Here is a 14,270-nt window from a genome sequence, read left to right on the forward strand (position 1 = left end):
GACGAAATTGACGAAGTGGAAGAAGTGGACGAAGTTTACGAAGTGGAGGAAGTGGACGAAGTTGACGAAGTGGAGGAAGTGGAGGAAGTGGAGGCAGTGGAGGAGGTGAACAAAGTGGACGAAGTTCACGAAAGTTCACGAAGTGGAGGAAGTGGAGGAAGTGGAGGAAGTGCACGAAGTGGAGGAATTGGAGGAAGTTGACGAATTGTACGAAATTGACGAAGTGGACTAAGTGCAAGAAGTGGATGAAGTGGAGGGAGGAAGTGGAGGAAGTAGAGGAAGTGGAGGAAGTGGAGGACGTGGACAAAGTGGACGAAGTGCATGAAGTGCAGGAAGTGGAGGAAGTGGACGAATTTGACGAAGTTGAAGAAGTGGAGGAAGTGGAAGAAGTGGAGGAAGTGGAGGAAGTGCAGGAAGTGCAGGAAGTGCAGGAAGTGGACGAAATGGACGAAGTGGAGGAAGTGCACGAAGTGGACGAAGTGGAGGAAGTGCACGAAGTGGACGAAGTTGACGAAGTGGAGGAATTGGAGGAAGTGGAGGAAGTGGACGAAGTGGACGACGTGGTCGAAGTGGACGAAGTGGACGAAGTTCACGAAGTGGACGAAGTCGACGAAGTTGACGAATTGGGGGAAGTGGACGAAGTGGAGGTAGTGGACGAAGATGACGAAGTTGACGAAGTGGACGAAGTTAAAGAAGTGGAAGAAGTGGACGAAGTGGACGAAGTATACGAAGTGGACGAAGTGGAGGAAGGGGACGAAGTGGTCGAAGTGGAGGAAGTGGACAAAGTTGACGAAGTGGAGGAAGTGGACCAACTTGACGAAGTGGAGAAAGTGGATGAAGTTGACGAAGTGGACGAAGTGGACAGATACGATGAAGTGGAGGAAGTGGAGGAAGTGGACGAAGTTGAAGAAGTGGAAGAAGTTGACGAAGTGATCGAAGTGGAGGAAGTGGATGAAATTGACGAAGTGGAGGAAGTGGAGGAAGTGGAGGAAGTGGACAAAGTGGACGAAGTTCACGAAGTTAAGGAAGTGGAGGAAATGGAGGAAGTGGAGGAATTGCACGAAGTGGAGGAAGTGGAGGAAGTTAATGAATTGGACGAAGTTGACGAAGTGGACGAAGTGGAAGAAGTGGAGGAAGTGAAGGAAATGGAGGAAGTGGAGGAAGTGGAGGAAGTGGAGGAAGTGCACGAAGTGGAGGAAGTAGAGGAAGTGGAAGAAGTTGAGGAAGTTGACGAAGTGGAGGAAGTTGATGAAGTGGACGAAGTTGACGAAGTGGAGAAAGTGGAGGGAGTGGACGAAGTGGACCAAGTTGACGAAGTGGACGAAGTGGAAGAAGTGGAAGAAGTGGAGGAAATGCAGGAAGTGGACGAATTTCAACGAAGTAGAAGAAGTGGACGAAGTGGAAGAAGTGGACGAAGTGGTGGAAGTGGAGGAAGTGGACGAAGTTGACAAATTTGACAAAGTGGACGAAGTTGACAAAGTGGGGGAAGTGGACGAAGTGGAGGTAGTGGACGAAGTGGACGAAGTTGACGAAGTGGACGAAGTGGACGAAGTGGACGAAGTTGACGAAGTGGACGAAGTTGAAGAAGTGGAAGAAGTGGACGAAGTGGACGAAGTATACGAAGTGGACGAAGTGGAGGAAGGGGACGAAGTGGTCGAAGTGGAGGAAGTGGACAAAGTTGACGAAGTGGAGGAAGTGGACCAACTTGACGAAGTGGAGAAAGTGGATGAAGTTGACGAAGTGGACGAAGTGGACAGATACGACGAAGTGGAGGAAGTGGAGGAAGTGGACGAAGTTGAAGAAGTGGAAGAAGTTGACGAAGTGATCGAAGTGGTGGAAGTGGATGAAATTGACGAAGTGGAGGAAGTGGATGAAGTGGACGAAGTGGACGAAGTTCACGAAGTTAAGGAAGTGGAGGAAATGGAGGAAGTGGAGGAATTGCACGAAGTGGAGGAAGTGGAAGAAATTGAGGAAGTGGAGGAAGTTAACGAATTGGACGAAGTTGACGAAGTGGACGAAGTGGAAGAAGTGGAGGAAGTGAAGGAAGTGGAGGAAGTGGAGGAAGTGGAGGAAGTGGAGGAAGTGCACGAAGTGGAGGAAGTAGAGGAAGTGGAAGAAGTTGAGGAAGTTGACGAAGTGGAGGAAGTTGATGAAGTGGACGAAGTTGACGAAGTGGAGAAAGTGGAGGGAGTGGACGAAGTGGACCAAGTTGACGAAGTGGACGAAGTGGAAGAAGTGGAAGAAGTGGAGGAAATGGAGGAAGTGGACGAATTTCAACGAAATTGAAGAAGTGGACGAAGTGGAATAAGTGGAGGAAGTGGAGGAAGTGGAGGAAGTGAATGAAGTGGACGAAGTGGACGAAGTTGACAAATTTGACAAAGTGGACGAAGTTGACAAAGTGGAGGAAGTGGAGGGAGTGGAGGAAGTGGAGAAAGTAAAGGAAGTGGAGGAAGTGGAGGAAGTGGAGGAAGTGGACGAAGTGGACGAAAAGGAGGAAGTGGAGGAAGTTGAGGAAGTTGACGAAGTTGAAGAAGTGGAGCAACTAGAAGAGTGGAGGAAGTTGAGGAAGTGGAGAAAGTGGAGGAAGTGGGGAAAGAGGAGGAAGTGGATGAAATTGACGAAGTGGAAGAAGTGGACGAAGTTGACGAAGTGGAAAAAGTGGGCGAAGTGGAGGAAGTGGAGGAAGTTGACGAAGTTGAAGAAGTTGAAGAAGTGGTCGAAGTGGAGGAAGTGGACGAAGCTGACGAACTGGAGGAAGTGCACGAAGTGGAGGAAGTGGAGGAAGTTGACTAATTGAACGAAATTGACGAAGTGGACAAAGTGGAAGAAGTGGAAGAAGTGGAGGGAGGAAGTGGAGGAAGTAGAGGAAGTGGAGGAAGTGGAGGAAGTGGAGGAATTGGACAAAGTGGATGAAGTTGACGAAGTGGAGAAAGTGGATGAATTGGAGGAAGTGCATGAAGTGCAGGAAGTGGAGGAAGTGGAGGAAGTGGACGAATTTGACGAAGTTGAAGAAGTTGAGGAAGTTGAAGAAGTGGAGGAAGTGGAGGAAGTGTAGGAAGTGCAGGAAGTGCAGGAAGTGGAGGAAGTGGAAGAAGTGGAGGAAGTCGAGGAAGTTGACGAAGTGGAGGAAGTGCACGAAGTGGACGAAGTTGACGAAGTGGAGGAATTGGAGGAAGTGGAGGAAGTGGAGGAAGTGGACGACGTGGTCGAAGTGGACGAAGTGGACGAAGTTGACGAAGTGGACGAAGTGGACGAAGTGGACGAAGTGGACGAAGTTGACGAAGTGGGGGAAGTGGACGAAGTGGAGGAAGTGGACAAAGTTGACGAAGTGGACGAAGTTGACGAAGTGGACGAAGTTGAAGAAGTGGAAGAAGTGGACGAAGTGGACGAAGTGGAAGAAGTGGACGAAGTGTACGAAGTGGACGAAGTGGACGAAGTGGACGAAGTGGACGAAGTGGTCGAAGTGGAGGAAATGGACAAAGTTGACGAAGTGGAGGAAGTGGACCAACTGGACGAAGTAGAGAAAGTGGATGAAGTTGACGAAGGGGACAGATACGACGAAGTGGAGGAAGTGGACGAAGTTGAAGAAGTGGAAAAAGTTGACGAAGTGATCGAAGTGGAGGAAGTGGACGAAGTTGACGAAGTGGAGGAAGTGGAGGAAGTGGACAAAGTGGACGAAGTTCACGAAGTTAAGGAAGTGGAGGAAATGGAGGAAGTGGAGGAAGTGGAGGAATTGCACGAAGTGGAGGAACTGGAAGAAATTGAGGAAGTGGAGGAAGTTAACGAATTGGACGAAGTTGACGACGTGGGCGAAGTGGAAGAAGTGGAGGAAGTGAAGGAAGTGGAGGAAGTGGAGGAAGTGGAGGAAGTGGAGGAAGTGCACGAAGTGGAGGAAGTAGAGGAAGTGGAAGAAGTTGAGGAAGTTGACGAAGTTGAGGAAGTGGAGGAAGTTGACGAACTGGAGAAAGTGGAGGGAGTGGACGAAGTGGACCAAGTTGACGAAGTGGACGAAGTGGAAGAAGTGGAGGAAATGGAGGAAGTGGACGAATTTTAACGAAGTTGAAGAAGTGGACGAAGTGGAAGAAGTGGAGGAAGTGGTGGAAGTGGAGGAAGTTGAGCAAGTAGACGAAGTGAAATAAGTGGAGGAAGTGGACGAAGTGGACGAAGTGGACGAAGTTGACAAATTGGACAAAGTGGACTAAGTTGACAAAGATGAGGAAGTGGAGGGAGTGGAGGAAGTGGAGGAAGTAAAGGAAGTGGACGAAGTGGACGAAGTTGACGAAGAGGAGGAAGTGGAGGAAGTGGAGGAGGTGGAGGAAGTGGATGAAGTGGACGAAGTTGAAGAAGTTGAGCAACTGGAAGAGTGGAGGAAGTGGAGGAAGTTGAGGAAGTGGACGAAGTGGAGGAAGTGGGGAAAGAGGAGGAAGTGGACGAAATTGACGAAGTGGAAGAAGTGGACGAAGTGGAAAAAGTGGGCGAAGTGGAGGAAGTGGAGGAAGTTTTACGAAGTTGAAGAAGTCTAAGAAGTGGTCGAAGTGGAGGAAGGGGACGAAGCTGACGAAGTGGAGGAAGTGGAGGAAGTGGAGGCAGTGGAGGAAGTGAATAAAGTGGACGAAGTTCACGAAGTGGAGTAAGTGGAAGAATGGAGGAAGTGGAGAAAGTTGAGGAAGTGCACGAAGTGGAGGAAGTGGAGGAAGTTGACGAATTGGACGAAGTTGACGAAGTGGACTAAGTGGAAGAAGTGGAAGAAGTGGAGGGAGGAAGTGGAGGAACTGGAGGACGTGCACAAAAGGACGAAGTGGACGAAGTTGACGAAGTGGAGAAAGTGGAGGAAGTGGACGAATTTGACGAAGTTGAAGAAGTGGAGGAAGTGGAAGAAGTGGAGGAAGTGCAGGAAGTGGAGGAAGTGGATCCTTTGTCTCCTTTAAATTATCTGGTCGTGTTGCCTTTTAGTTTTATTATTGTTGATCATACGGATGCCATCCATTTTTTTGGTTTTACTTATTTCCTATTTCTCTTTTGAGTACATATCTAATGTGTGATATGCCGTGATATTATTGCATTTTCCCTATGTTTGAATTTTGTATTCAGGAAAGAGACGGTTACTGGAAGATGATGCACAAATATATTGGCTCAGATGTAACATCAATGGTAACGCTACCTGTTATTATTTTTGAACCAATGACTATGCTTCAGAAAATGGCAGAGGTTTGCATACCATCACTTCTTTTGGCTTTGTTAAATTGCTCTATTTGTTTGTATTAGCACTTGATTGAACTTTGAATTGTTTGAACTAGTTGATGGAGTACTCCTACTTGTTAGATCAGGCAGATAAATGTGAGGACCCATACATGAGGATGGTGTATGCATGTGAGTTATTTGTATCCCTCTATTCTCTGCTATTTTTTAATTGTTTTGATCAATTGAATTGTAATCTTAAAGGTAATGGAGGGTTTAGTTAAAATTAAGAATGAATAACATTTTATCTAGTTTCGACAAGTGGTCAATGCTGTACCTGAATATTTTATTTATAGTAAAGGATTATGTGATTTAATTGACCCAAACAATTGCCCGCCAGAGCCTGTTGTGTTAGTTCTTGTTCTTCGAACTACGTTGGAGTGTCTGTGAGCCTGGTGCATGTACTTCCTGATTATTTCATTACTTTTATGACTCATCGAATCATTGCAGCGTCATGGGCTATATCTGTGTATTTTGCATACCAACGGACCTGGAAGCCTTTTAACCCTATCCTTGGAGAGACTTACGAGATGGCTAACCATGGTGGAGTTTCATTTCTTGCAGAACAGGTACCTTTTAAGTATGTGATTCATAAGAACTCTGTCTCCCCGCACCTTTAATATAATGTTTCCTTGGAAATTTATACCAGCATTTGCAAGAACTGTTAAGTTCTTCTCACTACTTTCTTTTGCATTGTTAGGTGAATACATCTATAAAAATTTTATTTCCTCGTCTCTGTTATCTTCTCCCTTATATTGGATATCTTGTTTGCTGTATTTTTAATTTCAGGTGAGTCACCATCCCCCAATGAGTGCTGGTCACGCTGAGAATGAACATTTTACATATGATGTGTCTTCAAAGTTAAAGACTAAGTTTTTGGGAAATTCTGTTGATGTTTACCCCGTTGGAAGGTGATCAATACATTGCACTTGTTTAGTAGGTCACATTGTTATATTCTTATTGTCACTCATAGTCTATATAATTCCAACTTCCTATTGCTCCATTCATATGCCACACTCTACTTTCCAGAGTTATTTATTGTAGGTTGAAAAGATAGGGTTATGAGTATTTCCTAGCTGGGTGACAGACGTACAACAGTATTCTGGGTTCATTTAATTTGTTATGCTTTTTCAAATCTAATTTCAATTCTCTTGAAGAATCTGAAAAGAAGTTTTTTTTTTTAACGAAGAATCTTCCTAATCTATTGCTATTAGAGGCAGTATGTATATAATAATTATACAACAAATTTTGTCTTTGCTTTACTTTTCTAGTTCCCTGCAGAATTGTCATTTTATATCATTTGGTAGCAAGGAAATAATAAATATAGATTTTGCAATTATTATTTGCAGAACACGTGTAACCCTCAAAAAGGATGGTGTAGTTATCGATTTGGTTCCCCCTCCAACCAAGGTTAATAATTTGATATTTGGACGAACATGGATTGATTCACCTGGCGAGATGATAATGACGAACTTGACAACAGGGGACAAAGTTGTACTCTACTTTCAACCATGTGGATGGTTTGGGTATGTGATATTTGTTAAAGTTGTGTTTTCATTTTAAGGAGAATTGAATGACTTAAATCCCTTCCATTTTCTGTGTTCTATTTCTATTATCATTCCCCATCCAGATATTGATTCTTTAAATAGATTTTTGTTTCTTGATATCTTGCAGGGCTGGTCGCTATGAAGTAGATGGATATGTGTATAACTCTGCCGAGGAGCCTAAAATACTGATGACTGGAAAGTGGAATGAGTCAATGAGTTATCAACCTTGTGATTTGGAAGGAGAGCCTCTTCCAGACACAGAATTGAAAGAGGTGTTTATTTCTTTTTTGTTTGAAAAAAAGATACAAAATGATCAGGACCAGTTATATGCTAATGAGCAGTAGCTTTGCTTTTTACGATGTGATGATATAACTGGTAAAGGCATAGTTATTTATAATTTTTATTAATAGTTTATCTTGAAACTTATTCTGCAGGTTTGGCATGTTGCTGATGTACCAGCAAATGATAAATTCGACTATACATACTTTGCGCATAAATTAAACAGCTTTGACACTGCTCCTAGAAAATTGTTGCCATCAGACTCCCGTTTACGTCCAGATAGATTTGCACTTGAAATGGGTGATCTATCCAAATCAGGGGCAGAAAAGAGCAGGTTTTTAAGCTTTACTTTCATTCATCATATGCTTGAAAATATGTACTTAGTATGCATTCTAAAAAAAGCAATACAAGTATAAAATTAACAATTTTGCATGGTTAGTATGATATAAATTATTAAGTTCAACAATTTGGATCAACCGGACGAAACTATTTACTTTTTAGGAATAGCAAAGAAATCTGCTTCTTTCTGAAAAGTGGGGATACTTTGAAATTAGAAATATTTTTCTTACTGCCAATTTTGTCTATTGAGTTCTCCATGGACATAACTTCACTCTAAGATGTTATGTTGTTTTCTCTTACAGTTTGGAGGAGAGGCAACGCGCTGAAAAGAAAATCCGAGAAGCCAAAGAGCATAAATTTGCACCAAGATGGTTTGATTTGACTGAAGAGGTGACTTCAACTCCATGGGGTGATTTGGAGATCTACCAATACAATGGTAAATACACTGAGCATCGTACTGCTATTGATAACTCAGACAGCATTGATCATGTTGATAATAAAGATATTGAATTTAATCCGTGGCAGTATGGTGATTTGTCCAAAGAATGAGTAGATTCTGTGTTTTTGGTTTTTTGGATGCCACGGTTAGATCATGTAACTTTTTTTTTATTGATTTATAAGTGAAAGAATTTTGTTTATAGCTGTAGTACATTATTCTGCCTAATCAATTTTTTTTCTTCATCTTGAATTTTTTGTAATTGATTAAAACACTGCAATCTCTTATTAGAATTCATTATGAGACTGATTTAAAATTGAATCATTATAGTCAAAATAAATAATAATAATTTGTGTTTGTCCCATTTTTTTCTCTTTTTCGAAGAAGATTCATGTGCGTTCGAAAGATTTTTTTTTTTCATTTCCATTTTTCAGACCACTCAAACTACTCTTCGTCAATATTATTCACAAAAGAACAGTCTTATTCAACAAGTTTCAGCATGTTAACTAATAAAATTTTTGTCTAAGTAAAAAGTAAAATGATCAATATATTCCAATATATTAAAAAATAGATTTTAAGTTTAATTAATTTTATAAAATTAATTTATAAAATAAGATTTATATTCATCCATATATCATAAATTGGTTAAGTAATAGTAACAGCAAAAATCGATAACGGTAACCACAATGGTAACAACAATGATAACAATAACGGTAATAATGGCAACGATAACGGTACCAGTAATAACAACGGTAATGAAAATGGTAATTGTAATATAAATGAAACAACTGTTTAATAGAACACTTTACAACAATTTTTGTAACAAATTAATTTTACTATTTTCGAAAATAGATTCATTGTTAATTATTTTATTATTATTATTTAATTGATTATTTTTATTTTTATTTAAAATTGCTTAAATATATTTTTAAATAATTTGTTGTTGTTCTGAGCATTAGTTAAAGTATATTCTTTTTTAAAAGCATAAAGAATTTTTTTTGGATTATTCACAGTAAATTTAATTAAAATACAGTTTCAATTATATTCTGTGCTTAATTATGAATATTATTTTTACCTCCTTATTAAGTCAAAGTAAATTCTTATTGGATTATTGTTAAAAATTTACTACTAATCAAAGTTTTATAATTTTGTAGGAAAAACTCATTCAATAATATATTCTTAATTGTTAAAGTTTTTACTACTAATGGTCATGGTTGATGCGTTCTAAGATGCAAAGATCTTTGGTGGTGGCAATGTTGAGGTGTAGTGAAGGCTAATGGTGGCTCACGGTGACTACAATGGAATTCGATGTTGGCATTGTTTCTAGTTGAAATCCGGTGGCTGACAGTGGTTGTGGTGTGGGAGAGATAGGATTTTAGCAAATAAATAACAGAAATATTGTTATTTAATATTTTAATAACACAAAAAATATTACTCATTGAAAATTCGACGTGAGAAAAGAATTTCTGATACTGTATATTATATATATTTATAATTTGTGGGTGCATCGCATTCTCCACTTAGTAGTGTGCATGATGAAGACGTAAGGAAGTGACAAGACACAAAAATAATTCCCCCAAATTAGATACAAATGAAATTGAAATGCAAAGTAAGTGTAATTAATTAATGATTATAAGGTAGAGAGGGAGTAGCAGTAGTGAGAGATGAAATGTGAGGAGCCAGCGTCTTTCACGATGGTTCAGACCAGAAGCGACCACATGATCGAAAGGGTGCCACGTGTCGGAATCTGATTGTGCATTGGCCCATCCAATTGCGTGGAACCGGTCTTTGGGTGCCTTATCATCGACCTACTATATCCTGTGCCCTTCCTTGCAATCACCGAGAGCTCCGGTCACACTGACGTACGGTCAATGCTATAAACTCTTGGGGTTTAAGCCATTGCTTTGGTGGTTTTCACAGGGTTTTACTTTTAGCCATTCACAACACATTATCATAATCTCTATCAGATTCACATTTCACATTTCAGATTCACAATGAGAGAAAAACACAAATTTCTAAATCCTCACCCTCTTCGACCAACGTTTCCTGCCTAATTCAGGCTCTTTTTTTTTTCCTGGTTGGAATCGTTTTTACTCTGAATTATCTCTCACCCATCTTGAAATTGAAAAAATTTGCCGAAATTCACATTCTCAGGGAGTTAAAGATTTCGTCTTTGAACCACAATCTTTGCCAAGAGGTGATGATCATGTTGAACTTTGATGGGATTTTGTTACTCGAAAATATGCCGAGTTCTTTTTTTTTACTTCTTAAATATCGGGCTTATCCTTGGGGTTTGACTTGTGGTTCTGTTGGTTCCGGAAGAAAAAAGTTGGAATATTGACCTATGATTTTATATACGGGAACTGTTTCATGGTTTTGGGAGATGAATTTTCAGTTTCTGAGACCAGAGTTTCCTCTTTTACTTCTATTAATGATTTCGAGCTTGTGATGATTTGATCTGTGTTTCCGGCATCACGTGATGGGTTTTGGTTGTAAATTGGTTGTTTTCGGACTTCAATCTTCTTCCATGATTTTAGATCTCTATTGGTCTGAATTTAGTTTAGTTTTCTTCTGGTGAACATGACTGGAATCTAGCCTCGTCTTTGTATCCTTTTCTTGTTTTCTGGGTTTAACCTTTATCTCTCAATTTTTCTTTACCTACCTTTACTTTTTAATTCACATTTGGACTTTTGAGGAAACTGTTGTTGTATAGGAGTATTTTTGGCAAATTGTATCTTACACCCTGCTTCCTTATTGTGTCTTCATCTAAGTCTATTTTCAATTTTTACTTATCTGTGCATAGGTTTTAGCTTTTAGTTTTAGGCACCGATTTTCCCATTTGGTAAAATGATTACGTACAATTATTCATATACATATATGTAATCAATGACCTTTATCCTCAAGGTACTTTGATCAAATGGAAGTGACTGATTTCGCTTCCCTAAGGTACCAGTTGGGATTGAGACCGGAAGTAAGCGTCCAATTTGGTTTCATGCATCTGAACTAGAGAACATGTGGTTGGAGTTTGTTCGATAACAATATTTAAATTGTGAAAGTTTGATTCTGCAAATGAAAAAAAAAAAAAAACACTTTTGAAATATTGATGTGTGTGAGAGTTTTTAATTTAAAAATTATTACCGTGATGTTTTCTTTCAGTGCAGCAGCTTCTGAACTTAGTCCCTATTTTAAACATAAGACACTGGAAAGACCAGCTTAGTTGGACATTTATTTGAGCTAAACTCGTTCTCCATCTGGTTTAAGCTAATGCCCTTACTAGATAATTTAACGCCCTTGCATGTAGGGGAAGATAAGATCAGTTTCTGTGTCAGACAATATGTTTTGGTATTCACCACATTAGTAGCATAAACCTTTGTTTTTTCTAGTTCACTATAATGCATCTGGGCCATCACTAATGAGTATTTATTGTCAGGCTTTATATTGAGACCGGTGGGATCAAGCAGCGTGTAGAGTTCAAGTTTATTTACGAGTATTGGACGGCTGATGTTTCGTGTTTGATCAATCCTTATATTGGCATGGTTCCTCTGAGATATGGTGTTGCAGAAAAGGTCATATTATAGCTTTAATGGACATCAGGTGCCAACCAAGCGCCGAGCTACTAGATCAGCTAGGGTAAACAATGAGTTCTATTTCTCATTTGGAGCTAATTACTATTTTTTATTTAGTTTCAGAGTATGAAACCAGTCCATGTTTTATTTTAATGTTTATCAGAGAAACGCTACATTTCAAAGAAGGTTGGAAGAGAAACAAATGTGTGCATTTGACTTATTGGCCACCGTAGCTGACAATTTATTGCAAGGGAAACAGAATCCTACCACATGTAGTGATAGTTCACTGGAAAAAGATAGGGATGGATTTGTAGAAGAGGAGTGCCAAGATGCAAATAAACCATTAAAAACTGAGCTTTCTGATGAAGCAAGTCGTGACAGAAGATGTCAGCATGACTTTGTTAAAGAAGGATGCACATATGCAAATAAACCATTAAAAGCTGAGCTTTCAGACGAAGGAAGTAGTGATAGAAAATGTTTCTCTAATATTTCTTCCCAAGTGTACAATCAAAATTGTTGTTTGAAGGAATTCGCAGTTCATGAAATTGAAGGTCATTCATGCATTGCTTCTATAGTAACAAGTTCTAGTTGCTCAGAGAAGTTTGTTGCTGAAACACTGGTGGATGGAAAAGGCCAAAACGGAACTGAAAATTTAGCTAGCAAAGTTGAATTAGGTTCTTCTCGAAGCCCAGAGAGTATTGGTTTCAAGTTAGATGGTGATGTAAGTAAAGTAAAAGATGTTAAATTTGGGAAGGTTCCCATGGATACTGGGACTGGGTTGTGCTGTTCTGAGGATCTCTTGGATGAAAAACCTCCAGCACTGGTAAGTTCTTGTTGCAATGCCAAGTTGTCTGGGTCTGACGACAGCATGCCTCATAGCTCATTGTCCAAAGGTTGTGACAATGTACTAGTAGATAGTAGAGATGATGACGAAAAATTTTCTGGGTGTGCTCACCCTAGTACCAAAATAAAGTCCTCTAGACCAATTACTTGTATAGATGATAGAAAAATAAACAAAAGATTGGCTTCAAAATATCTTAAAGTTGCTCAAGAATCCAAGCCTGATAAATTATCTAATAGTGGTGAGTTTTTTATTTTTCCTTTTTATCATACGGAATTACTAGCTTTCTTGTTTCTTCACTCATCACTCTTGCTTGTTCAGTAATCTGTTTTTCAATTGGCAACGTGTTAGTTTTGGATGGCAATTTGAAGCCAGTTTACAGCAATAGGAAGAACTACTACAAAAGCCAAAGATCTGAAATGAACATTCCTTTCAAAAAGAGGAAACTTTTTAAATGTAGCTCTGATACAAATTCTAACGGATATATTAGAAATGGTGACACTTATTTTTCACTCAAGAATGAAACGAATCAAAGTGTTTCATATTCATCTTCCGTGATGAGCAAAGGTTGTACTCTGAATGACTTCCTTCCATTAGAAATGAATTTATTTGGCCACTCGGGTAATCTTCACTAAAGAAATTCCAAAACTTTGATGCAGATCATGGAACATCATCCTTGGGGCACTCTGCATTACGGTCTAGAGATTCTCATGGTATGGGAAGATTAAGAGAGTTATTCTTAGTTTACTCTTTGATTTGACTGATGTCTTCAAAGGGGTTCTTACATGAAGATGTATTTCTTTTAACCAGTGAAGCTTAGGATCAAATCATTTAGAGTGCCCGAGCTTTTTATTGAGATTCCAGAAACTGCAACCATTGGGTCCTTAAAGGTATGATAAAATTCTATTATGCCATACACACTATCATTTTTTTTTTTGTATTTGGATGGTAATGATGTATGGTATCTGTTTCTGTATCCGTGTATTCTTGGCATGCTGCATCATGTGGTATGATCATGGTTGCACCTTTCAAATAAGTTGGGCTGCAACTCTTATGTATGAAATCTTGCTCTACAGAGGACAGTGATGGAGGCAGTGACTGCAGTACTCGGAGGTGGATTACGCGTGGGAGTGATTCTCCATGGGAAGAAAATTAGAGATGACAGTAAAACTCTACTCCAGACTGGAATTTCTCATGATAACCACCTGGATGCTTTGGGATTCGCCTTGGAGCCTAATTTTTCACAAAATCTACCACCTGCATGTGCAACTAGTTCTCTTCGCGTTCCTACTGCGGATGTGCCTCAACCTTTTACTGGGTAATGATTAACTTGCAATTGAATGCATTAGTGCATTGCTTGGGTTAATCCTTTGGCTTTCACTGCCTCTCCACACATTTCATCTTTCCTTGGAGATGTTTGTTTTCATGGAGATGTGCTTGCAGATAATATTTTCTTCCCATAACTAGCAATAAGCAACTTTCCTTTCTCTCTCTCTCTCTCTCTCTCTCTCTCTCTCTCTCTCTCTCTCTCTCTCTCCTTGTTTCTTTATCAGAATGAATGACCCACTTCACTATAGATGAATTATGTAAGTTGCAGAATACTTACACCTAACATAATAGTTTTCATAGACTGCATTAAATGTCTTCTTTTTTTCCATAAATGTTCTAGTTTTTGTCTAAAGAAGATAATTGATATTCAGGTATCCTTCAATTCCTGCTGTAATTCATCAAAGGATTCAGGGGTTTTCTAACATGTTAGCTGAGCATCAAGTAACAGGTTTAGGTAACCTCGTTGAAAGTGATCATGATTCAGCTCCTTCTCCCATCAACACATCAGGTGAAAAAAAATTGTCAGATTCTAAAGAACTTGTTCCTGAAATGGGTATGGAGGCACTAGCTGTGCTACGTGGGCATCAAAAGTCAAAGCGAACCGAAATCGCACAGCGCCGTATTCGTAGGCCTTTTTCTGTTGCTGAAGTGGAAGCATTGGTTCAAGCAGTTGAGAAACTTGGAACTGGAAGGTA

General features: G+C 39.7%; 2 protein-coding genes across 2 annotated transcripts; both read left to right on the plus strand.

Moving 5' to 3' along the window:
- Positions 1-4,956: 4,956 nt before the first annotated feature.
- LOC148190504 (oxysterol-binding protein-related protein 3B-like) lies at positions 4,957-8,084 on the plus strand. Its single transcript, XM_088102852.1, has 8 exons — positions 4,957-5,208; positions 5,298-5,370; positions 5,689-5,807; positions 6,028-6,149; positions 6,588-6,764; positions 6,913-7,057; positions 7,220-7,398; positions 7,706-8,084. Exons 1-8 carry the CDS (start codon positions 5,071-5,073, stop codon positions 7,950-7,952), a joined length of 1,200 nt encoding a protein of 399 aa, XP_087958978.1. The 5' UTR covers positions 4,957-5,070; the 3' UTR covers positions 7,953-8,084.
- A 1,646-nt stretch (positions 8,085-9,730) lies between these two features.
- On the plus strand, positions 9,731-14,265 carry LOC148190505 (telomere repeat-binding protein 5-like; the record flags this gene model as incomplete). The annotated part of the gene is made up of 8 exons (XM_088102853.1): positions 9,731-10,036; positions 11,270-11,469; positions 11,569-12,487; positions 12,598-12,813; positions 12,906-12,959; positions 13,057-13,136; positions 13,323-13,564; positions 13,947-14,265. Coding segments are annotated over exons 2-8 (1,911 nt in total), but the record flags the coding sequence as incomplete, so codon positions are not given.
- Between the last annotated feature and the right edge of the window lie 5 nt (positions 14,266-14,270).

This window comes from Vigna umbellata, unplaced genomic scaffold (assembly GCF_029865625.1).
Source record: "Vigna umbellata cultivar VRB3 unplaced genomic scaffold, Vumbellata_1.0 scaffold_865, whole genome shotgun sequence".
Lineage (NCBI taxonomy): Eukaryota > Viridiplantae > Streptophyta > Magnoliopsida > Fabales > Fabaceae > Vigna > Vigna umbellata.

Excerpts from the sequence above, each read along its gene's own strand:
- LOC148190504 (XM_088102852.1), top strand. The coding sequence starts at position 5,071 with ATGTTTGAATTTTGTATTCAGGAAAGAGACGGTTACTGGAAGATGATG. Across the intron at positions 6,765-6,912 it reads CAACCATGTGGATGGTTTGG|GGCTGGTCGCTATGAAGTAG; the intron begins GTATGTGATATT and ends GATATCTTGCAG. Across the intron at positions 7,399-7,705 it reads TCAGGGGCAGAAAAGAGCAG|TTTGGAGGAGAGGCAACGCG; the intron begins GTTTTTAAGCTT and ends TTTCTCTTACAG.